The sequence below is a fragment of the Anomaloglossus baeobatrachus genome, chromosome 11, assembly GCF_048569485.1.
Source record: "Anomaloglossus baeobatrachus isolate aAnoBae1 chromosome 11, aAnoBae1.hap1, whole genome shotgun sequence".
In the NCBI taxonomy this organism is placed as follows: domain Eukaryota; kingdom Metazoa; phylum Chordata; class Amphibia; order Anura; family Aromobatidae; genus Anomaloglossus; species Anomaloglossus baeobatrachus.
The window spans coordinates 26,944,331-26,970,999 of NC_134363.1; the positions used below are offsets into that span (position 1 = coordinate 26,944,331).

Sequence of the window (26,669 nt, forward strand, 5' to 3'; positions counted from 1 at the left end):
TCCATTGTTTTCAATGGGGTTCGAAAGTGTTCGACCAACGTTCGTCGAACATTCGCCGAACACACCCGCCGTTCGACGAACCGAACTCGAACACTAGGGGGTGGCTCATCTCAAATCATTAAAGGCCGCTTAACACTCTGCGACATCGCTAAAGCGATGTTGTTGGGGTCACGGAATTCGTTACGCACTTCCGGCCTCGTTAGCGATGTCGTTGCGTGTGACACCTACATGTGATTGAAAATTGTCGCAAACACGTGCAAAATCGCTAATCGTTGACATGCTCCCCTATTCCCAATTATCATTGCTGCTGCAGGTACGATGTTTTTTGTCGTTCCTGCGGCAGCACACATCGCTATGTGTGACACCGCAGGAACGAGGAACCTCACCTTACCTGCGTCCGCTGGCAATGAGGAAGGAAGAAGGTGGGCGGGATGTTCGTCCCGCTCATCTCTGCCCCTCCCCTTGGATTGGGTGGCCTCTTAGTGACGTTGCTGTGATGCCGAACGAACCACCCCCTTAGAAAGGAGGCGGTTCGCCGGTCCCAGCGACCTCGCTAGGCAGGTAAGTATGTGTAACGGGTCTACGCGATTTTGTGTGAATTGCCCATGACGCACAAACGATGGGGGCAGGCACGCACACTAGCGATCTCACTAGCGAGATCGCAGCGTGTAAAGTGGCCTTAATTCTACCTTCAAACTCGAGGTACAGCGATGGGGGCGAAATTTCCCCCTAGTTACACTAACCTTTATCTAGACAAGTGGGAGGAATCTTAAATCTACACAAGTGATCAACCCCCAACTTTAATCGACTCAAGCGGATCTGGGACATTATGTCTCGGTCCATCTACCAATGGCACATTGCCCCACAGACTGTCCAGGAGTTGACTGATGCTTTAATCCAGGTCTGGAAGGAGATTTCTAAGGAGAACATCCCCCGTATCATCAGGAGCATGCCCAGGGGTTGTATGGAGGTAATATAGACACTTGGAGACCACACACACACTACTGAGCCTCATTTCCTTTTCTTGACACATTGCTGCTGAAATTGGATCAGACTTTGATTTTCCACTTTGATTTTGAATATTATTAAAAATCCAGACCTCCATGGGATATAAATTTGGATTTACATTGATTATTTTTGTTTTATTGTTTTCAACACATTCCACAATGTAATGAATAAAGATTTGCAACTGGAATAGTTTATTCATGATATTTACGGTGTGGTGTTTTAGCATTCCCTTTATTTTTTTTTAGCAATGTATATATTAGTGCAATGACCACCATGTCATTTTAATGTAATTATTTTACCCTTTATATTTACATCATATTTTGTATTATATTCCTATCTTTTTATTTTTGGTATAGCTTTGATGTGTTGATTACATCTACTAAGCCCAGCGGCAGCCATTTCTATCAGTTCTCGTTAACCATTTACTGACCTATTTTGTATTCTTCTCCCCTTTAGATGCACGGTAGTCCATTTGTAATTATTAATTTCAAAATAATTGTGATTTATATTTTTTACTTATATTCCTTAAACATTAAATTGTACAAACATATTTAAGGAAATTGTTTATAACCATAACATTGTAAAATGAAGCAAAGGTAGATATTACATAGATAGATGGATGGATAGATTATAGATGATAGATAGATAGATAGATAGATAGATAGATAGATAGATAGATAGATAGATAGAGGGATAGATAGATAGATAGATAGATAGATAGATGCACTTTTCACATTAGGTAAATGTAGAATAATGGCATATTAAGAAATTAAGAGGTTTCCAAATCAATGAACAATATACCATATTTTTTGGTTTATAAGACGCACCAGATTATAAGACTCACCCCAAATTTAGAAGAAAAAAAGGAAAAAAACAAATATGGGGTCCGGCTTATAATCCGGTGGTATCTTACTGGGAGGGAGACAGCGGTGTTGGAGCAGGGTCTGAGGAGGAAGGGGGGGTGCTGGAGTAGGGCGATGCTGTCATTGGTGCAGTGGGTGTCCCAGATGCTGGCTGTAGATTGTGGCGCTTAGAGGCTCTGCTGCACTGTGGGCTCTGCTGTGCTTTGCTGTGGGCTTTGCTGTGAGGTGGGCTCTGCTGCGCTGCAGGTGGTGAGGCAGAGGCCGCCACCCTAAATGTCAGCAGTGTGGGCTTCAAAGAAATGGTGACTGGAGTAGGCGTGTGAGCAGATTGAGCTATCAGCTCAATCACAAGTTTAAAACACATCTGAACACGAGCCACCTCCGGGCGCTATTCTCCTTAAGTCTACTGCTGGGAGATCAAGGGGCCAGAGGTGGCGCATGCACAGACGAGATCTTGAGCCGAGAGCTCTATCTGTGCACGTGCCGACTCTGAGCACCATTGTTTGAAACCTTCACCGCACGCAGCCCCAGCCACCATCACCACCCACTAGGCACAGCTGCCACCGGAGCAGACCCTGTACAGCCGCCACTGGTGCAGACCCTGCACAACCGCCACAGCATTGCCCCTGCCTTCTTTTACCCCTCTCCACCACCACCCTGGGAAGCTACATACAGATTATAAGATGCACCACTCACTTTCCTCCCAAAATTTTGGTAGGAAAGTGTGTCTTATAATCCGAGAAATATGGTATTTTAAACATCTGCACTTGGAATATTTCCTGTATCTTCTTGTTCATTGCATTCATCACTAGGATGACCACCTAAGGCTCTTTCTAGTCTAGAGGGGATGGATCTGAGGAAACCTTGTTGGAAATCCTGTGCCATAAATACATAAATGATTGGATTCATGCAGCTGTTAAGACAAGCCAGGATGGTAATGGGAACACTAAATGCAAAGAATGTAAGGCTATGTCCATCATATGCTGTTGTTAGTGGGAAGATGTAATATGGAAACCAGCAGATGAAGAAACACAATATAACAGCGGTGATGATCCTGGAGGATCTCTGAGATCTCTGGGATCTCTTCGTTTTTCTAAGTTTGTAGAAAATGGTGACATAAGTGATGACGATGATGAGAAAAGGGATCACACACATTATAACTAATCTGAGCACTCGTACGGCCTGTTTTATCTCACAGGTTGGGTGACATTTAAAGCTATAAATCACACACCATTCAATGACGTCTGTAAAATAGTACTTGTATAAGAAAAACACCAAACCAGTCAACAGGAAACTCAACCCCCAGATGATTGCTGCAGAGATTCTCACCACATTAGAGGTTCTATGAACTCTGGCCCAGAATGGCCACATGACGGACACCCAGCGGTCAATACTCATGGCCGTCAGGAGGAGAACACTGGTGGTCATGTTTATATTGAACAGAAAAATGTTCATGATGCAAAAAATCTCAACACAAGGATAAAACCGATCTGCAGCTCGCAGAGGAATAGACGCGCAGCACAGGAAGTCCGCAATGGCCAAGTTGAGGAACCACACGGCACTGATTGTGTTCTTCATCCTGAATCCGGCAATCCAGATGACTAATCCATTACCGATAATCCCGAGAATGCAAGTGATACTGTATAAAGTAATTGACACTTTCTCTAAAATGTCTATTTCAAAGCTGCTGCCGAATCCTCTGCTTCTTGCCCCGGATTCAAAACATGACCTTAGAAAACATGATAGGGTAGATGTTAGTCTCATGAAGAGTTTATATCTGCCTACACATATTTTCTGGCATCACAAGCGTCTATATTCCAGGTCACTGTACTTCAGTAAGTGTGCCTATGCAAGCCTTAATAAATTGACCCCAATGTAAGGTGATATTAGTGTTGAGCGAGTAGTTAGCTCTTCATACTCGCCATGCTGTTAGCGAGTACTGTTCGCTACTTGCATATTCATTACGAGTAATGGAAGTCAATGGGAAATACTCGCTAAGTAGCAAGTAACCCGAAAGCTGTACTATTCGTGCGAGTAGCAAATAGTACCGCTTTCGGGTTACTCTCTACTCAGCGAGTAATTCTCATTGATTTACATTGTGACCGCTACTCGTAACGAATATTCGAGTAGCGGATAGTACTTGCTAAAAGCATAGCGAGTACGAATAGATAACTACTCACTCAACAGTGGTGATATTGTCTTTCTAGATAATGAAGCCATATTTCCTTCCTACCCAACCAGGAATATAATGTCTATTCAACTTGTAAACTGTACCAACTTAGGTAATGTGTGCTTCCATGTACACTTCTTGAGCTGTCGCCTTTGAGATCAAGTCTTAAAAATTAATGATTTGCTCTGCCCAGTCTTAGAGAAATCTGGGTGTACAGGTGTACAGTCATTTTGTCATGGTTCGCCTCCCTGTCCACATGGCTAGGGGGTGGAGCCTTCTTCCGAGCCTCACCTCCGGAGCTTGGATGCTTTAAATTCAGTCATCTCCGGTGAACCAGTGCTGGCTATAAGCTTAGTGCTGCTTTTCCTTTGAGTGCTGGTCCCTGTAAGTGTGATCCTGATCTGTTCCCTCTCTGTGCCCTTGATCTCTGTCTGTGTGCCGTCCCCTAGTCGTTCTGCCATTCCTCTGTCTCACCTCCTTCCTTCCCACAATAGCCCCGGTTATTCCCTCCTCTCCTACCTCCCCACTCGGTTGCTTCCTCTGGTACTGACTTCGGCCTGACCTCGACCCTGTCTCTGCTCGCTCCTCTGGTCTTCCTTCTCCCCATACTGTGTATGACCCGGCCTGCCCGACCATACCCCACTTCTGCTTTCTGGCTGATGCTCAGCACACTGGGAGTTCCCCTCCTCGCTTAATCATCTCCGTGTAGTGTATTTCCCTGCAGGACTCCAGCTCCCCCTAGTGGCAGCCTGACACATCTCTGTCCCCTCTCACTGCTCATCATTATGGTCAGTGCTTTCAGAGCACAGATGACAGAATGATCAGTGCTCAGCTTCCAGCTACACCAAGGATAGCACAAAAGCCTGGAGAGATGAGCAACCACTGGGTTCTGGGAAGATGAATTAACGCCTATAATGCCACAAAACTTTATAATTCATTTCTTCCATTCACTTGATCACCAGGGACACTGAATTACCCATTTGTTGTAAACCTGTAGGAATTTTGGCATTAACCCATTTGTTATCCAATACCACCAGGTATTTTGACATTACCTCTTTTCTACCATAAACGACATCTATCTCTTAAAGGGGTTGTCCAGAGAAAACAAGTTTTCACCCATTTACAAAATAAGCAATAACTTATTGATCAATGGGATCCAGCCACTAGGACCTGATAGAGAAGGGTTAATAGTGCTTTAGTTTTTCTAAATATTTTTTGTATAAAAAGAGAGATTAGATCCCGTGATCCCAACGTATTGTTACCCCTCTATAAATCACTTGTAAGGCCACATCTGGAATACGGGATCCAGTTTTGGGCTCCACATTTTAAAAAGGACATTCAGAAGTTAGAGTCAGTTCAAAGGCGGGCAACTAGACTATTACAAGGAATGGAAGGCCTCCCATATGATGGCAGGTTGAAAAAGTTAGATATGTTTAGCTTAGAAAAAAGACGTCTCAGAGGAGATCTCATTTATATGTATAAATACATGTGTGGTCAATATAAAGGACTGGCACATGACTTATTTCTTCCAAAAACAATACTAAGGACCAGGGGGCACTCACTGCGAGTGGAAGAAAACCGATTCCGACACCTAAATAGGAAAGGGTTCTTTACAGTTAGAGTGGTCAGACTGTGGAATGCCGACCACAAGAGGGAGTAATGGCAGATACTATAACAGCTTTTATACCAGGGCTGGATGATTTCCTCAGTACACAAAACATTGTTGGTTATAAATGACTTAGTGACTAAATGTAGAACTGGTGGAGGAAGGTTGAACTAGATGGACCTAGGTCTTTTTTCAACCTAAGTAACTATGTAACTGTCAGGTTTCCAGGTTTTCCAGTTCTCTTTTGAATGAGCTTGCCCTCAGTTAACATGGAGTTTTAAGGTTCTGTTGCCCTACTTCCTGTCCAGCTGCTTAAAAGGCCGCCTCTCAGCCCAGTCCAGTGCCTGAGTATACTGCTTGCTGTGTGCTCCTGCTTTGCTGCTGCTAATCCTGATTGCTTTTGGATCCTCCTAAAGACTACCGACCGACCGACTCTGGACCTTACCCGGTTTCTCAAGCTGTGCCCGGATTCCGTCTGCCATCTTAGGTCAGCACTCTGCCCGGTTCTCTCTGGTTCGTAACCACTCTGGACAATCATCCCGTACGGACACTCCTGGACTTTTACCGCTTGCCCCTTGTGTCTCGGCTGCTGCGCATTTAGGCCTTCCGGGGTGATTGCCGGACAGTCCCTGTATAGGGGTTCGCTCTGGTGGTCTCCCTGGGGGAGTCCGGTGCGTGGCCCCGGGAATTCCCTCCGCTCCGTTTCGGGAAGGTATTGTGTGTATTTGTATTGCTGTGTTTGTTCCGTTGTTATCTACCGTGGTTACAGATTATAAAACATCTTGTATCAAAAACTCGTCTCTGCTGATCATTGCCCTACGCTATCGAAATCCTCAGAACATATAATAAGTATTACATTATACTCAGGCCTAAAAAAGAGGATTTCGCTGGGGCAATGACTGAGACACGAGGAGTAGATCAGCTCTTTTCTATGATTAACTCCTTGCAGCAGGAGATGGAGGTGGTGCAGACTAAACTTAGAGATGTGGAGGCACAGCTGGGTCATGATCACCAGGTACTGGGTCCGGCTATACAGGATTTGCAAGTCAGAGTGGAGGCTCAGGAAGCCGGCCCCACTACGTCCGTATCAGCTGCCGGTATGCCTAGGTTACCCCCATTCCGTTTCAATGGTGACCGTGGTCAGTTTCGTGGATTTGTGAACCAATGTATACTGTTTTTTGATGTACATGCTGATTATTACCGTTCTGACCGGTCCAAAGTGTTATGTATAATTATGTTATTAACCTCACGAGCACTGGCTTGGGCTAATCCTATGATAGAGAACCGAGACATCCGTTTAAATCACCTAGATGATTTTCTGACCGCAATGGCGCAAATGTTTGATGATCCGAATCGCCGTGCTACCGCTGAATCGGCTCTCCTTTCCTTACGTCAGGGAAAGCGTTCTGTCGTTGAATACGCCACTGAATTTAAGAGGTTAGTGGTAGACACCGACTGGGGAAACAATGCATTATTGTCTGTTTTCAGAAAGGGGTTGTCCGGTACCATCAAGGACGAGTTAGCTCGTTCCGAATCTCCAGGGGATTTTGAACTGTTTCTCCAGCACTGTGTGCGTATTGATACCCGCTTGACGGAACGTAGACAGGAAAAATGGGCGGCTGTAAACCGTGTAAACAACTTTACATTTCCTTCCAGAGAACCCGCTCTCAGGACGCCACGGGAGGCCGAGGACGTTCCTATGCAAGTAGACTCTCTGCAAAAGCGAGAGACCAATGAACGTCGCGAACACCGGCTCCGTGAGCGTTTGTGTTTCTATTGCGGTCAATCGGACCATTTCTTGATCGACTGCCCGAAACGTCCGAATCGCCCAAATAAGGTATTGGCAGCCATGGCAGAGTGTGACAACACGGACGCAGAGTCCGATATCTCTGAGGCAAGTGGACACTTGGATGCGGTATTTCCCTTGACTGTAATGTCAACCTCACCGAAGGACTCGGAAGGGAAATATACCCATTGCTCGCTCCCCATTCAGATCCGGTGGGAGGGACAGCTAATACCTACCTCTGCAATGATAGACTCTGGGGCAGGGGGAAATTTCATGGACTCTTCTTTTGCCAGGAAACACGGTATCCGGACTCAGCAAAGATCCTCACCGGTTACCATGGAGACGGTAGACGGATCTCCGTTAATCTCTGGACCAGTCGATCGGGAAACCGTACCGCTAGAATGCGTCATGAAGCCAGGTCAGCAGGAGACCCTTGTTTTCATGCTAATTTCATCTCCTCATTTTCCGATTATTTTAGGTATTCCGTGGCTACGGTCTACAAATCCGGTCATCGATTGGGAAACTAAGGAAATATCCTTCCCACCGCAGAATATTCCGACCATTAGTCCAGCTGTTCCGGTTCCAGTACCACCAAATACGGAGAGCACTGTACAGGTACCTGTTTTACCCCCGGTTTACCGTGACTTCGCTGATATATGCGACAAAAGAAAAGCCGACCGACTTCCCCCGCATAGACCATATGATTGCCCCATAGACTTACTCCCAGGGGCGGAGATTCCGTTTGGTCATGTCTACCCGTTGGCGGCACCTGAGCTAGCAGCACTAAAAGAGTATATTGATGAAAGCCTAGCCAAGGGATTTATTCGTCCGTCTACCTCCCCCGCAGGGGCACCCATCTTTTTCGTGAAAAAGAAAGAGGGGACTCTGAGACCCTGTATTGACTACCGGGAACTGAATAAAATAACCATCCGGAACCGGTATCCGTTACCGTTGATTCCTGAGCTATTGGAGAGGGTCCAACAGGCAAAAATATTCACCAAATTGGACCTCCGTGGGGCATATAATCTGCTTCGTATACGTCCCGGAGACGAGTGGAAGACCGCGTTCCGATGTCGGTACGGACATTTTGAGTACCTAGTGATGCCTTTTGGACTTTGTAACGCTCCCGCGGCATTTCAACATCTAGTTAACGATATTTTTAGGGATATCATGGACCAATTCATGGTGATCTATCTGGACGATATCCTAATCTTTTCTGATTCTCTACAGGAACACCAGGAGCACGTCAAGACCGTACTTACCCGTCTGAGGGAAAACCACCTGTACATTAAGCTGGAGAAATGCGAGTTCCACTGCTCACAAATACAATTCTTAGGTTATGTCATCTCTCCTCAGGGACTAAACATGGAATCTAGCAAGATACAAGCCATTCTGGACTGGCCGGAACCGGGAAACATCAAGGAGGTACAACGCTTTGTCGGTTTTGCCAACTTTTACCGACGCTTTATCCGTAACTTTTCAGAGATTGTCCGTCCCATCACTCTGTTAACCAAGAAAGGACAGAAGTTTGTGTGGTCCGCCCAGGCCCAGGAAGCATTCCATCGTCTCAAGGTATGTTTTACCTCAGCGCCAATATTAGTCCATCCGAATCCCGCACTTCCCTTTATCGTGGAGGTCGACGCTTCCGACTATGCATTAGGGGCCATTCTTTCTCAAAGGACCGGGGACAAGAGTCTCTTGCATCCGTGTGCCTTCTTTTCCCGCCGGTTGTCCCCTGCAGAAAGGAACTACGACATTGCGGACAAGGAATTATTGGCGATTATTTCCGCTTTCAAGGAATGGAGACACCACTTACAGGGAGCCGCGCAGCAAGTGATAGTACTCACGGATCATCGTAATCTGGAATTTCTGAAGTCTGCCAGGTGCCTGTCTCCACGGCAAGCCCGTTGGAGCCTATTTCTTAACCAATTCAATTTTGTCGTTACATACCGTCCAGGTTCACGTAATGGGAAAGCCGATGCCTTGTCCCGAATCCACGCCGTGGACTCCGTGCCTGGAACCCCGTCTCAGACCGTGTTATCGGATGCCAATTTCGTTGGAGTAATCCAGGACCAGGACTTGTGGAAGGACATCAAGCTGGCCTATGATGGTGACGTATTTCTTGCTGCCCCCCCGAATGATGTAACTCTTGTTCTTCGGAATGGTGTGTGGTTGAGAGAGCGACGCATTTATGTCCCGGAGGCCGTAAGACTTCGGGTTCTCAAGTTGGTCCATGACTCCGTGTTGGCTGGTCATAGGGGGGTACAGAAGACGCAAGAATTTCTGAGCCGTTTTTTCTGGTGGCCTACTTGCTTAAAGGATGTGAAGGACTATGTCCACTCATGTGTGGTTTGTGCTCGGTGCAAGGTCCCTCGTGTGGCTCCTACGGGACTACTCCAACAGTTACCCGTGCCATCTCGCCCTTGGGGGTCTATCTCCATGGATTTTATTGTGGAGTTGCCGGTCTCATGCGGACACAATACCATTTTAGTGGTGGTAGATCGATTGACTAAAGCTGCTCACTTCATTCCGTGTACCGGTCTTCCCTCAGCCGCAGAGACAGTGGATTTGGTTATCCAGAATGTATTCCGATTGCATGGGGTACCAGACGAGATCATCTCTGACCGGGGCGTGCAGTTCACGTCTAGATTCTGGAAGGGGTTTTGTACGGCACTCCAGATTGATGTCTGTTTGTCTTCTGCATACCATCCTCAGACAAATGGGCAAACCGAACGGACGAATCAAACCCTGGAACAATACCTTCGATGTTATGTCAGCCATCTCCAAGACGATTGGTTGAAGATGCTTCCGTTGGCGGAGTTCTCATATAACAACACTCAGAGCAGCTCCACTAAGGTAACGCCCTTTTTCGCTAACTTAGGTTACCATCCGAATGTTTTGCCTAGGTCACCGGTTGCGGTTTCGGTGCCAGCGGTGGAGGACAGATTGACAGAGCTACGACAAAATCTGGAGGTTCTGAAGGACACTGTGGCTACGGCCCAGGAGCGTTACAAGAGGTCGGCCGACACTCACCGGAAACCGGCACCCATGTACAAGGTAGGGGACTCTGTATGGTTGTCCACCAAAAACCTGAGATTGGGTGTTCCTTCGCAGAAGCTGGGACAAAAATTAATCGGTCCATTTAAGATCACCGGGATCGTGAGCCCTGTGGCCTGTCGGCTACGGTTGCCGCACCATCTAAAGGTACACCCGGTCTTTCATGTGTCTCTCCTCAAACCTGTCTCCCCTAATACGTTTCGTGGTCGTGTTGTGCCTCCTCCTCCGCCTGTGATGGTCGACGGCGAGGAGCAGTTCGTGGTTGAGGACATTATTGACTCCCGGCTCCATCGTCGTCGGCTTCAATATCTGGTACGTTGGCAGGGGTACGCCCCCGAGGACGATTCCTGGGAACCGGTGGGTAACATTCGGGCACCCCGGAAGATAGTTTCATCGACGGTTCCCGGACAAGCCGGGCCCTGATCCGTCCTGAGGCCGTCTCTGGGGGGGGGAGTAATGTCAGGTTTCCAGGTTTTCCAGTTCTCTTTTGAATGAGCTTGCCCTCAGTTAACATGGAGTTTTAAGGTTCTGTTGCCCTACTTCCTGTCCAGCTGCTTAAAAGGCCGCCTCTCAGCCCAGTCCAGTGCCTGAGTATACTGCTTGCTGTGTTCTCCTGCTTTGCTGCTGCTAATCCTGATTGCTTTTGGATCCTCCTAAAGACTACCGACCGACCGACTCTGGACCTTACCCGGTTTCTCAAGCTGTGCCCGGATTCCGTCTGCCATCTTAGGTCAGCACTCTGCCCGGTTCTCTCTGGTTCGTAACCACTCTGGACAATCATCCCGTACGGACACTCCTGGACTTTTACCGCTTGCCCCTTGTGTCCCGGCTGCTGCGCATTTAGGCCTTCCGGGGTGATTGCCGGACAGTCCCTGTATAGGGGTTCGCTCTGGTGGTCTCCCTGGGGGAGTCCGGTGCGTGGCCCCGGGAATTCCCTCCGCTCCGTTTCGGGAAGGTATTGTGTGTATTTGTATTGCTGTGTTTGTTCCGTTGTTATCTACCGTGGTTACAGATTATAAAACATCTTGTATCAAAAACTCGTCTCTGCTGATCATTGCCCTACGCTATCGAAATCCTCAGAACATATAATAAGTATTACAGTAACTATGTAACTATGTAACTATGTAAATATTATATTTCAGGATGTCATATTTTGTCTAATATTTTCCTACTGTATATGTAATGTTTTGAAAAACTATGTTATGGGTAGTTGTTTGAGAGAAGACATAACAAGGTAAATACTCATAACTTGTTCATTAGAGAGGGGTGGAAAGTGGACATTTTCAATGGGATATATGTTTGCTTGTAAATGGTGTAAGAAAACTGGGAACTCTGTTTGTTTAAGTTTTGATAGCCAACTTGGATGAATTCTAGGCAATTTATGTGAGCAACCAGTTGTACATCCTCTGTGATAGTGTGTCGCCCCAGGGCTATGGGGTACTCGGTCCCGGGTGATGTACTTGTCATCCCCATCGGAGTCCGCTCCTGCGACTTCTGCTCTGATCGCCAGACGACGCCATGTTCCCACCATGGATAGTGGTGGTGATGGGAGAGGAGTCAGTGCCCGTGGCTCTGCGGAGCACAGGCTCTGCTCATCCACTAGGCTGGGTTTCCCTGGAACCTGCAGTACCACTGGCTGACTGTAGGTGGCGTGTGTCTCCCGGCTGAAGTAGCCAACATTCACCTGCAGCCTATGGGAAGACACCACACCCTTCTTATTCCCTCTCCTGTCACATGATCACTGCCAGTGATAGTTCTGTGCTCCTGGCTCATGTGCTGTTTGTATTGTGATTCCTGTGTGCGCTGACCTTTGCTTGTGTTTGACTACCCTCCTGCCTGTCATTTTTGTACCTTGCGGCCAGTTCCGGATTTGACCCCTGCTTTGTCTCCTTACTATGCCCTTGCCTGCCGATTCTGTTCCTGTTTTGCATCTCCTGGATTTTGACCCTGCCTGACGACCACGGACTACAGTCTACCACAGGTAGCGATCTCTGAGGCTCTGTGTAATTCCAAATCCCTGTACAGGGGTTAAAGGGTTGCAGAGTTCTTGGGGTCCTGCTTTGTGAGCGGCTTTTCACTAGATTCCCCTTACAGCCAGTCTGAGTCTGTGGCTCCTATCAGGCATTACAGTACTGCTGGGTAGATGTCACTTGATGGCCATTGCCTGGTTCCATGACCCTGGGGTGCTTTTAAAAGGGGGATTTACAGGGGATTTGAAATAAAAGTTTTTGTTGTGACGCCACTTGCGGGTTTGCTGCTATGTAGTGGAGCCGCCACTGCACAGTTCTCACTACTGGGGCTGAAGTTGGTGACAGCCTGGATGTTGGGCCCTCCGCAAGTAGGGCCAGGCCCCTGGGGATAGATGATTTTGTTGGCCGAGGAAAGAAGGTAGGCCACACAAGGGATTGCAGTGTAACTGGTTCCTTTACTCACAGTATCTGGTAACCCGAGGAAGGCTGGTCTTGACCGCTGGTCCCTGTAGTCCCAGTGCCGGTATGGTGACTTGGTGACTTCTTTCCCCTTCACCTGTTTCTGACTGGTGGGTTCCCGTGGCTTGGGGCATCTGGGGGTCCCCTCATGGTAGTTTCTCAGTCACAGTTCATCCTGTTCACTGGTTCTCCCGTTGCTACTGTGTTCCGCACTTCAAGGTCAGTAAGGTCCTTGATGATCCCCTCACTGTGCAGATTTTATCAGGTCTGCCTGGAGTGTTTGCCTGACCTAGGATTCTGTACCCCGTTAGTGCTATGTTTCTAGGAGTACTCCACCATACTCCACCGGCAACCACACGCATGGGCCCTCAGGTAACCATTACACTCCTCTCAGTCTGATGTTAAACTCCTCCCGCTTCCACTCTCTCTCACTGTCACTGACTGACTGTCCACCCCTGCCACATGGTTGTCGTCTAGTGGACTGGATCAGCTCCACCCCTGGGTGGCCATCCACGGGTCCAACCCTAGTCTGTCACTAGTCATTGGGAATAGGGGAAAAATGGGATTAATTTGTGTTTTGCTGTTACCGGTACTGGTCTTCTGGGGACCTGGGGGTAGGTCCTGCATCATTGACAGGATGCAGTACCTTGTAGCTCCCTACTAGCTTCAGGGGCACTACAATAGCCACTGTCTAGACTGACACATTACAGGAAAAAATCAGGTCACCAGGCTTATTTATGCGGTTGATCATCAAATTCCATTGACTTACTGTATATTGAAGCTTATCCAGCTATACTGAGTTTGCAATTCTTTGACAGAAAAAGTTGCATTGGTAAAGTTTTTCCCATCAAATTTACCAGAATCTGGTGTGAAGACTCATATGTACAGTAGATGTAACATAGAATGTGGAATAGTTACTTACTGTTGGTTGTAGTCTGGAGCGCTAACAGATGAGTTTCGTTGTAAATAAGTAACATTCATTTTGACTTTTTACCTAAAAGAAAAAAACTAGGATAAAACCAATGAGGAAATACTCTGCGTTAAGTCAATAAATAAATAATCTAATATATAAAGCTGAGTGTATGTATGTATGTGTGTGTGTATGTATGTATGTATGCCCGCCCCATCGCATTTAAAATCACAAAATTTGGCACAGACGCCCCATGTAACTCAGGGAACATCATAGACTATATTTTAATGGGAAAATTTAACCCCGTGCTTTACAGTTACTCTCCAAAAAAAACTGCCTTGATTAAAGTCAATGGAGCTGTGAGCTATAGGTTATTAACAGGAGCTGTGATTGGTTGTTATTGGAACAAAATAAATTGTTAGTATAAGAAGCTTATGTGTGAAGTAATAAGATGTCGGTGGGAAGACGGATAGAGAGTCAGAAAGAGACAGACAGACATAAAAACAGACAGAGTAAGAGGCAGACAGGGAAAGAGACACAGACAGAGACAGACAGACAGAGACAGACAGGGAAAGAGACAGAGAGACAGAGACAGTCAAAAAGAAAGACAGAGGCAGTCAGACAGGGAAAGAGACAGGGCAAGAGAAAGACAGAGAAAGAGAAAGAGACAGAAAGACAAATAGTCAAAGAGACAGAGGTAGACAGACACAGACAGGGAAAAAAGACAGACAGGGAAAGAGACAGAGACAGGGAAAGAGACAGACAGGGAAAGAGACAAAAACAGGAAAAGAGACAGAGACAATGAAAAAGACAGTAAAAGAGACAGAGACAAGGAAAGAGACAGGGAAAGAGACAGATGGGGAAATAGACAGATGGGGAACGAGACAGACCTGGAACGAGACAAACCTGGAACGAGGCAGACCTGGAATGCGTCAGACCTGGAATGAGACAGACCTGGAACAAGACAGATGGGGAAGAGACAGACAGACAGAGACAGACAGGTAAAGAGACAGACAGAGAGACAAACACACAAAGAGACAGAGACAGACACAGAGACAGACAGAGGCAAACAGACAGAGACTGGGAGAGACAGATAGACAGTTATGATCCCGGGCAACTCCTGGATACTACAGCTAGTAACTATATATAAATAATATTGGGGACTTAGAGGAGACTATTTAGATAAAGAAATGTAAAAGTCATCCCACCTCGAGAAGATGTACCTAATAAAGATGGTCCTAGCTCTAGTGATTTATCAGCAGGCAATATATGGGGGCAGAGCAGGACCCTGAGATGATTGGGTTACACCTGCCCAAAGAATGCTATATATACAATATGCGTCAAAAGATAAATGCCTGTATTGATCTGTGTTGCCATCAGAGGATTAAACCACACAGTTTAAAAGTGGCTGCTTATTGAGTCTAGCTGTTTCGAAATCTCTGACGTCGTCATCAGGACTTTAAATAGATATAAATTACATGACAGTTATGACATTTATTTATAGCTTTTAAATTTGAGTTTTAAAAAGGCGCCAGAATCCAAATAGGAACCAAAAAATGGCACGTGCCTATAACAGGTTTTTTTGAAGTTCAATAAAGTTGATTAAAAACTAGAAAAAAAAAGGAAATCTGTTAAAACAGGCACGGTGCATAAAGAGATAACAATATAAAAATTCAATAGAAATAGATGGATAGATAGTTAGATAGATAGATAGATAGATAGATAGATAGATAGATAGATAGATAGAGGGATAGATAGATAGAGGGATAGACAGATAGATAGATAGATAGATAGATAGATAGATAGATAGAGGGATAGATAGATAGATAGATAGATAGATAGATAGATAGATAGATAGATAGATAGAGGGATAGATAGATAGATAGAGGGATAGATAGATAGAGGGATAGATAGATAGATAGATAGATAGATAGATAGATGGATAGATAGAGGGATAGATAGAGGGATAGATAGATGGATAGATAGAGGGATAGATAGAGGGATAGATAGATAGAGGGATAGATAGATAGAGGGATAGATAGATAGAGGGATAGATAGATAGAGGGATAGATAGATAGATAGATAGATAGATAGATAGATAGATAGATAGATAGAGGGATAGATAGATAGATAGATAGAGGGATAGATAGAGGGATAGATAGATTAATTGATTTCTTTCTGGCTAATACTGTACCAAAATTTAATTTTTTGATTGTACATTATATATACAATTCTTCCACATCCTCTCCAATTAGGGCCTCAAAGAACAATTGGAGAAGATGTGGAAGGTGAAGACAATAGTGATCCCAGTGGTGATAGGAGCACTTGGGGCAGTGACCCTTAAGGAAAAATTGGAGAAATGGCCGCAACAGATTCCAGGAGCAACATCTGAACTCTCTGTCCACAAAGGCGCAATGCTGGGAACAACTAAGATCCTGCGCAGAACCCTCAAACTCCCAGGTCTCTAGTAGAGGACCCGAGAATGTGGATTTAGAGGCTAACCAGATAATGTGTCTGGCTAGCTAAGAATGGTGTCGCCCCTCAAAATCTTTTGTCTTTTTTGGGCATAAAATTATTTGCATCAACCTTATATACAGTATATATATCTATTTTTATATATACAGTTAGGTCCAGAAATATTTGGACAGTGACACAAGTTTTGTTATTTTAGCTGTTTACAAAAACATGTTCAGAAATACAATTATATATATAATATGGGCTGAAAGTGCACACTCCCAGCTGCAATATGAGAGTTTTCACATCCAAATCGGAGAAAGGGTTTAGGAATCATAGCTCTGTAATGCATAGCCTCCTCTTTTTCAAGGGACCAAAAGTAATTGGACAAGTGACTCTAAGGGCTGCAATTAACTCTGAAGGCGTCTCCCTCGTTAACCTGTAATCAATGAAGTAGTTAAAAGGTCTGGGGTTGATTACAGGTGTGTGGTTTTGCATTTGGAAGCTGTTGCTGTGACCAGACAACATGCGGTCTAAGGAACTCTCAATTGAGGTGAAGCAGAACATCCTGAGGCTGAAATAAAAGAAAAAATCCATCAGAGAGATAGCAGACATGCTTGGAGTAGCAAAATCAACAGTCGGGTACATTCTGAGAAAAAAAGAATTGACTGGTGAGCTTGGGAACTCAAAAAGGCCTGGGCGTCCACGGATGACAACAGTGGTGGATGATCGCCGCATACTTTCATTGGTGAAGAAGAACCCGTTCACAACATCAACTGAAGTCCAGAACACTCTCAGTGAAGTAGGTGTATCTGTCTCTAAGTCAACAGTAAAGAGAAGACTCCATGAAAGTAAATACAAAGGGTTCACATCTAGATGCAAACCATTCATCAATTCCAAAAATAGACAGGCCAGAGTTAAATTTGCTGAAAAACACCTCATGAAGCCAGCTCAGTTCTGGAAAAGTATTCTATGGACAGATGAGACAAAGATCAACCTGTACCAGAATGATGGGAAGAAAAAAGTTTGGAGAAGAAAGGGAACGGCACATGATCCAAGGCACACCACATCCTCTGTAAAACATGGAGGCAACGTGATGGCATGGGCATGCATGGCTTTCAATGGCACTGGGTCACTTGTGTTTATTGATGACATAACAGCAGACAAGAGTAGCCGGATGAATTCTGAAGTGTACTGGGATATACTTTCAGCCCAGATTCAGCCAAATGCCGCAAAGTTGATCGGACGGCGCTTCATAGTACAGATGGACAATGACCCCAAGCATACAGCCAAAGCTACCCAGGAGTTCATGAGTGCAAAAAAGTGGAACATTCTGCAATGGCCAAGTCAATCACCAGATCTTAACCCAATTGAGCATGCATTTCACTTGCTCAAATCCAGACTCAAGACGGAAAGACCCACAAACAAGCAAGACCTGAAGGCTGTGGCTATAAAGGCCTGGCAAAGCATTAAGAAGGAGGAAACCCAGCGTTTGGTGATGTCCATGGGTTCCAGACTTAAGGCAGTGATTGCCTCCAAAGGATTCGCAACAAAATATTGAAAATAAAAATATTTTGTTTGGGTTTGGTTTATTTGTCCAATTACTTTTGACCTCCTAAAATGTGGAGTGTTTGTAAAGAAATGTGTACAATTCCTACAATTTCTATCAGATATTTTTGTTCAAACCTTCAAATTAAACGTTACAATCTGCACTTGAATTCTGTTGTAGAGGTTTCATTTCAAATCCAATGTGGTGGCATGCAGAGCCCAACTCGCGAAAATTGTGTCACTGTCCAAAGATTTCTGGACCTAACTGTATATATATACATATATATATATATATATATATATATATATATATACTAGCTGTAATACCCGGCATCGCCCGGGTTAATAACTGTTTTTATTAAAATAGAATGCATTAACAAAAATGTATTCTGCACACAAAAACCACAAAACAAATAGATAGAAATATTAAAAGGTAAAAACTAAGCTAATAAAAGCATTTCACAACATAAATTTTAACACCACAGATAGTCCACACAGATTTAACTAAATTGGCCAAGTAATGTGCTCCGTCTGCCTCTTTTCAGGTCTGTCTCTTTACCCGTCTGTCTCTTTCCCCGTCTGTCTCTTTCCCCGTCTGTCTCTTTCCCCGTCTGCCTGTCTCTCGCTGTCTCTTTTTTGTCTGTCTCTAGCTCTCTGTTTCTTTCCCCATCAGTCTCTTTCCAGGTCAGTCTCTTTCCAGGTTAGTCTCTTTCCAGGTCTGTCTCTTTCCAGGTCTGTCTCTTTCACCGTCTGTCTCTTTCACCGTCTGTCTCTGTCTGTCTCTTTCACCGTCTGTCTCTGTCTGTCTCTTTCCCTGTCTATCTCTATCTCTCTGTCTCTTTCCCTGTCTGTCTCTTTTCCTGTCTGTCTCTGTCTGTCTCTCTCTATCCGTCTCCCCACTGACATCTTATTACCTCACATATAAGCTTCTTATACTATGAATGTCTTTTGTTCCTATAGCAACCAATCACAGCTCCTACTAATAACCTGTAGTTCCAGGCTCCATTTACTTTAATGAAGGCATGTTTTTTGGAGAGTAACTGTAAAGCACGGGGTTCATTTTTCCTGTCAAATCATAGTCTATGACATTCCCTGGGTCACATGAGGTGTCTGTGCAAAATTTTGTGATTGTAAATGCGACGGTGCACAAGCACTTTTCGTTTCACTTTTTCCTTATTATGTAGATAGGAGCAAAATTGATTGGTAAAAATTGGAATGCACGGGGTTAAAATTTCTCCTCTCAACATAGCCTATGACACTCTCGGGGTCCAGACGTGTGAGCGTGCAAAATTTTGTGGCTGTAGCTGCGACGGTGCGGATGCCAATCCCGGACATACACACACACATACACACACACATACACACATTCAGCTTTATATATTTTATTTGGAAAATAAATAAATAAAATATATATATATATATATATATACATAAATAAAATATATATATATACATATATATATATATTTTTTTTTTTCCAAATATAAAATTAATAAATTTCTTACCTTGTAATCTCTTCTGCTTACTCTAAAAAGAAGATTTTACAGTAACTATTTTTCTTCCTCTTTGCTGGTTTTCTGCAGAAGAGCAGGAAATTATTGCTACATACGTGTTCTGCAATATTGTTTTCATGAGTATACACCTCGTGACAGTTTATTACGTGGACCATGATTCATTGATTAAGTCACTGTCTAATCCATTAAAGTATAAGAAATGTCAACATATAGCCATAGACATGTATGAATGTTCAATGCAAAAAATAGACATGACCTTCAAAAAATCAAAGGAGAATACTGATCGGCCTAAATTATTTCAATTTAGCTCTATGTCTAAGACTGTGTACTAAAAAGGTAAAGATGTAAATCACTAAATTTATTAAAAATGAAGTTGTACCACCAAAAAGTTCAAAAAGTTCTTCATAGGAGATCCTTTAACTTTTTTTTTTTATTATCATTATTATTATTATTATTATTATTATTATTATTATTATTGTGCCAATTATTCCATGGTGCTTTACATGTGAAAGGGGTATACAAAATAGGGACAAGTACAAGAATCATAAACAATACAAGGCACAGACTGGTACAGGAGGACAGAGGTCCCTGCCCGCGAGGGCTCAGAGTCTACGAGGGATGCGTGAGGATACAGTAGGTGAGGGTAGAGCTGGTTGTGCGGCACTATGGAGGACTGAGGGTTACAGCAGATTGTAGGCTTGTCTGAAGAGGTTCCTCTTGAAGCTTTTCACGGTAGGAGAGAGTCTGATATGCCGTGGCAGAGCATTCCAGAGTATGGGGGAGGCACGAGAGAAATCTTGGGTGTAATGGTGGGAAGAGAAGATGAGAGGGAAATAGAGAAGGAGATCTTATGAGGATCGAACGTTACGTGCATGTAACCTTTCTGCTGCCTGTTGTTAGGTCTAATTTATCTTTATCAGCAAAGATGAGATGCAGACATAGATTATATAAAGTTGGGCAGATCTTTAAATTGCTCTACAGTTTTCAATGGACAATTTAAACAATTGATTGCTAATTGAACATTGATTGAATTTGGTAGTGCAAGTTGTAGTAGTAAGAAGCCATTAATAATTAACATAATTACATCTTTGCAGTGAGACAGAAGGTACCTGGGACCATACCTTTTTGATGATAAATGAAAATGTACCGTATTTTTCGCTTTATAAGATGCACCTGATTATAAGACGCACCCCCCAATTTGGTGAAGGAAAAGAGATTTTTTTTTTTAATGTTAAATGGGGTCCATCTTATATTGCCAGTGTCCGTCTAACAAATCATATAGGGTATATGTCCCTCATAGCCCCCCATCCTAAAATTAGCCCCCTTAATCTGGATATGGCCCCCTTATATTGAATATAGCCTCCTTGTGTTGGCACACATTCCCCTGTGCTGCCTATGGCCCCCTATGGATTGCACACATTCCCCTGTGCTGCCTATGGCCCCCTATGGATTGCACACATTCCCCTGTGCTGCCTATGGCCCCCTATGGATTGCACACATTCCCCTGTGCTGCCTATGGCCCCCTATGGATTTCACACGTTCCCCTGTGCTGCCTATGGCCCCCTATGGATTTCACACATTTCCCTGTGCTGCCTATGACCCCCTATGGATTGTACACATTCCCCTGGCCTGCCTATGTCCCCCTATCGATTGCACATGTTCCCCTGTGTTAGATATCGCCCCCATGCTGCTGCCCATAGTAAAATAAAACACTCTTTCCTTACCTCCTCCAGCGCTGATCTCCCTCCTGTCTCCCTCCGTGCTTCTCTTCCTCCACTTCCTGGTTCTCGGTGCGGTCATGTGATCGGCACAGCCGAGTGAGATCATCGCTGCGTGCCTGATCACAGTGGAAGCAGGGACACCGGGGAGAAACACTGAAGGGGATAAGTAAAGCTTTTTTATTTTAGGATAAGCAGCAGCATGGGGACCATATCTAACACGGGGGGGGCATGTGCCATCACAAGGGGGCGCAGGCTCATATAATATGCACCGCTCCCCCAGCCCGTCACTGCGGTGCGGTTTCAGCACCATGGTGATGGACAGCGGCTGTGCATATTATATGAGCGGGAGCAGGAGATCTAACACTGCCATCCGCAGCGTTTACCTGCCACCTGCCCCCAGCAGCGCTCCAGAGCTGCCCCACCTCCCCTGGACCCTGCAGTATATATATATACATATACATATATATACCTCACCCGTATATCCGGCTTATAAGACGCACCCCCTACTTTCCCCCAAAATTTGGGGGAACAAGAGTGCGTCTTATAAAGCGAAAAATACAGTAATTAATAGAAAAGACCAGGAGTAAAACAAAAAAAAAGTGTGGGAAGTAAAAAATGTTCTATCACAGATAATGATAATGATTGTACAGCTACTATCATAAAATTGTAATTTAGATAATGACATTTCAGCCACATTATAGTACACCTATAAATATATTTGCTTTTTGGGGGAAAAATGGAAGGGAGGATAATCATATTTCCCCCTAGATGATAGCGATGATACTGACTTTAGCTGAGAATGGAATGATATATTGATGTGCTATGGGATTGCACTGAACGCAAAGAAATATAATACAAAGTGTGATCTAGGAATCAAAGTAAAAGATGAAGAAAACTGAGAATAGGCTGAACTTTAAGGAAGTAAGTATACCATGTCTAAAGGCCCCGTTACACATAGCGATGTTGTTAGCAAGATCGCTGAAATGTCACAGGTTTTTTGACACAACAACGATCTTGCTACGTGTGACACATAGCAGAGACTGCCCCCGCCCCCCCCCCGCTGAGATATCGCCGATCGTACCTGAACGTCCAGGTTCATTTTTTGATCGTTGGTGTCCCGCTGGGCAGTATGCATCACTGTGTTTGATCGCATAACAATGACGAGCGACCTTGTTGGCGACTCGCTTGGGTGGAAACTCTACGCCTCTATTGAGGTCTGAGTCATCAGAATAGCTGCTGTGTGACAGGATCCCAACAACCGCCGAGGTCGTTATACGGATCGCCGTAGCTCGTTTCGTTGCTTCGTCGTTAATTAGATCTGCCTGTTTGCCAGCTCACTAGCGATCATGTAGCGACGTAAAAGCAATCCTGACCAGGTCATATCATTCTCGAGATCGCTGGAACGTCGCTACGTGTAACGGGACCCTAAGATAAATGCTCAACAATTTCCTTTCATAAATATTTACATATATATAACTACGTTCCCCAGGGAATCAGGATGTAGAAGACCTAATTAAGTCAGGTAGAACATGGATCAGAAAACGGTGGCGGAAGAGAAGGGGGCATAGAGAGATATACTGATGAGAAAGAGATAGAAAGGGAAAAAAGTGAGAGGGATGGAGAAAAGAAAGAAAGAGAAAAGAGCAAAATATGGAGAGAGAGGAAAACAGAGATAGAGTGAGAAACCAAGGGAAGTGAAGAAAAGCATCGTCCAACTTCCTGGTGGAACATGGACAAAATACTCCATTCTATTTAAAGGGACCCGAGGGTGATCATTCTCTATTGTATTTTAGGGAAATTGATGATGTGCGAGGATTTTCATTTTATCTAAAGGCAACAAAGAATGAGCATCCCTCATATTATTCAGGAAAGAATAGGAAAGGACATTCTTCATTTTACTGGAGAATAGACACATTTTATACAGGCATTTTTTACAATCTGTCTACAGACCGCCAATGCCTGGACTGACTAACAGCCTTATAGACACATATGAGGATGTATATTTAGATCAGGAATATTGGGTATTGGGGTCTATATGTAGATTGTAAAAAAGAAACGCTTGAACGTGACCAAAAACTGGGAAATTTCATGCTCCATTTTATCTTATGGCAACTGAAAAAAAGAATCCTACTATTTAAGAAAGAATGTGAGAAAAAGAAAAATGGGCCCTTCATGTTTGAAAGGGACAAAGAAAGAATGAACAAGAAAGAAAGAACAAGAGAGAAAGAAAGAAAGAACAAGAAAGAAAGAAAGAAAAAGAAAGAACAAGAAAGAAAGAGAAAGAAAGACAGAAAGAAAGAGAAAAAAAGAAAGAAAGAAAAATAAAGTAAGAAAGAGAAAATAAGAAAAAAAAGAAAGAAAGATAAAGTAAGAAAAAAAAGAAAGATAAAGTAAGAAAGAAAGATAAAGTAAAAGAAGAAGAAAGAAAAAAGAAAGAAAGAGAGAGAAAGATAAAATAAAAAAAGAAAGAAAAAAGAAAGAGAGAGAAAGAAAGAAAGATAAAGTAAGGAAAAAAGAAAGTAAGGAAGAAAGAAAGAAAGATAAAGAAAGAAAGAAAGATAACGTAAGAAAGAAAGAAAGATAACGTAAGAAAGAAAGAAAGAAAGAAAGAAAGAAAGAAAGAAAGAAAGAAAGAAAGAAAGAAAGAAAGAAAGAAAAAGTAAAAAAGAAAGAAAGAAAAAAAGAAAAATAAAGTAAGGAAGAAAGAAAGACAGTAAGGAAGAAAGAAAAAGAAAAGAGAAAATAAGAAACATTGAGATGGAGAACTGATAGAAAATGAGTGTAAGGAACACAGAGAGGAAGAGGTAGAACTTTGATTTTAGAAATTTTTGATTTGGTAGAGAAATAACATCATCAGTTATTTCGAGCAAGTAAGAATATCAGAATTTCAACTCTGAAAAGGGGAAGAGTTGATATTTTTATATCCTGCAACTACAGAACTTCCTCTTTTGTTTTGGAGATGTGCCACCCCCGATAGACCTCTGATGTCATGGTGGTGAGTCCAAGTGGTGATGTGGCTGTACCGGGCGTGAACAACAGACTTTTGTGATGTGGGTTTAAAAACAATATTAAAAAGGGGAAGAGAAAAATAAAATGAATAAATAAATAAAGAGTTTGTGATGCCAGTCGGCTTTGGTATGGCCGGGCACTGCTGGAGGTCCCCAGGAGTTAGGTGGTGATGCACAGTGCCAGAGGGTTGTCCCCTTACCCCCCAATTTGGCTGTTTCCTGGGGAAGTTGAGGTAGGAATAGCGCAGCAGATCATAATTCAGCCAAAGACATGACAGGGAGCTTTTACCTTTTTGCTGGAGCTCTGCGTAACTCTCCAGGACATTTCTCCCAGCCATTACAAGGATGGTGGTTTTTTTCCTGCCCTAATGAGAGTTTGGCTTCTCTGTTGTGTGGTGGTCGTGTATTCCTCCTGCCGCTACTTCCATACTTGGGAATAGGGTCTTGAAGTCCTGGGATTTTCAAGACAAGAATACTCTTGATCGCTAATCCCTTCCAGCAAGTGGCAACTTGAATCCTGAAGAAAAACTCATTATTTCTTTTACAAATTTCCAGACTCAAACGTGTCACTGTACTCTCAGGAAATTCACTGCTACTTATAAAAAGGTTAATAGCAGTCTCTCAGTTTGCCACTAACCTTGAAAGTCCTGGTGGCCTAGGGACTGATACTCTGCCAATGTGTAGCTGACCCCTTCAGAGGTTTTAGCAGTTACCTCAGGACAGGACCATCTCCATGTAACACTCCTTACTTCACTTCACACCAACTTCAACTGCCACTGTCTACTAATTTTATCTCACATCTATGACTAAGGACCTTGTGTGGTCTGAAACATTTAAGGGTACGCTGTGTTTTTTATTCCACTTTTGCACACTCTTTTTTAAAATGAAGAAATAAAGAAAAGTTTTTTATTCTTGAGAATTTTGGTGCTGGCTTTTTTTCCCTTTTTTTCTTGCCATTGTCCAGATGTGATCTCCGTTTTCAGGCCATGCATCAGTGGAGCTGTGGACAAACTAAAGCCCCGGTCACACATAGCGATATCGCTAGCGAGATCACTGAACTGTCACAGGTTTTGTGACATATCAGCGACCTCGCCAGTGACGTCACTGTGTGTGTGACGCGTAGCAGCGAGCGGACCCCTACTGCGAGGTCGCTGATCGTTACAAAACAATCAGGACCTTTTTTTGCTCGTTGGTCTCCCGCTGTGCAGCACACATCGGCGTGTTTGACTGCAGGAGACCAACGAGCACCTACTCTGTAAGCAGCGTACGCTGGTAACCAGGGTAAATATCGGGTAACTCAGCAAAGCGCTTGTCTTGGTTACCCAAAATTTACCCTGGTTACCAGCATACGCTGCTAACAGGCTGCCAGCGCTGGCTCCCTGCACACGTAGCCAGGGTAAATATCTGGTAACTAAGCAAAGCACTTTGCTTAGTAACCCGATGTGTACCCTAGCTACGTATACAGGGAGCCAGCGATGGCAGTCGGTCAGCGGCATACGCTGGTAACCAGGGTAATTATCGGGTAACTCAGCAAAGCGCTTTGCTTGGTTACCCGATATTTACCCTGGTTATCAGCGTACGCTGTTTACAGGCTGCCAGTGCTGGCTCCCTGCACACGTAGCCAGGGTAAATATCAGGTAACTAAGAAAAGCGCTTTGCTTAGTAACCTGATGTGTACCCTAGCTACGTATACAGGGAGCCAGCGGTGGCAGCCTGTTAGTGGCGTACGCTGGTAATCAGGGTAAATATCGGGTAACTAAGCAAAGCGCTTTGCTTGGTTACCCGATATTTACCCTGGTTACCAGCGTACACCGCTTACAGGCTGCCACCACTGGCTCTCTGTATATGTAGCTAGGGTACATATCGGGTTACTAAGCAAAGCACTTTGCTTAGTTACCCAATATTTACCCTGGTTACAAAGCACAACATCGTTACATGAGTCGCTGGTGGCTGATCTCTGGTCGCTGGTCGCTGTTGAGATCTGCCTGATTGACAGCTCACCAGTGACCATGTAGCGACGTAGCAACGATCCCTGCCAGGTCGGATCGCTGGTGGGATCATTGGGGCATCGCTACGTGTGACGGGACCCTAAGGGGTAGGCTGAATTCAAATTTTTTATTTTTACTGATAACAAATAAAGGTTCAATGGATAGTGAGTAACAAGGATGCAGCACAACAGTCATTTCATTGAAATATAGAGACTTTACTAAATGTTCTACAAACACAGAAAAAGCAGTAATCAAATGTAACAATACGCTCAAGTGATCATTAACTGTAATATATGATTTTTATATATAATTGACCAGTCTGATTTTATAAAAACAAAGCATACAGAAAATTCGGAGTCACCTAGAGCTTCGGGTCAGGTCTCACTTGGGAAGTACAAACACCAGATGCGCCAACGCCCAATATATCAATGCAATACAAAGTTAGTAGCGAATGCAGTATATGTCTAAATCAAATGTGACTTCTTTGAGGCCATAAACCAAGCTTTTATAAATATATTTTTTGTTAAAAATACAAATCTGATTTAAGCAAAGCTGAAGATAAAACTTTTAACAAGTCGGGGAACATTTGCAAGATATTTTTATATAC

The 26,669-nt window shown here is 44.0% G+C and overlaps 1 protein-coding gene across 1 annotated transcript; it reads right to left on the reverse strand.

Annotated features, from left to right (window-relative positions):
• Positions 1-1,666: 1,666 nt before the first annotated feature.
• On the reverse strand, positions 1,667-19,377 carry LOC142256310 (chemerin-like receptor 1). The gene is made up of 3 exons (XM_075327926.1): positions 19,337-19,377; positions 13,842-13,913; positions 1,667-3,600 (listed from the first exon to the last, which is right to left on the reverse strand). The coding sequence occupies exons 2-3, from the start codon at positions 13,898-13,900 to the stop codon at positions 2,625-2,627; spliced, it is 1,035 nt and encodes a 344-aa protein (XP_075184041.1). The 5' UTR covers positions 13,901-13,913; positions 19,337-19,377; the 3' UTR covers positions 1,667-2,624.
• Positions 19,378-26,669: the final 7,292 nt, after the last annotated feature.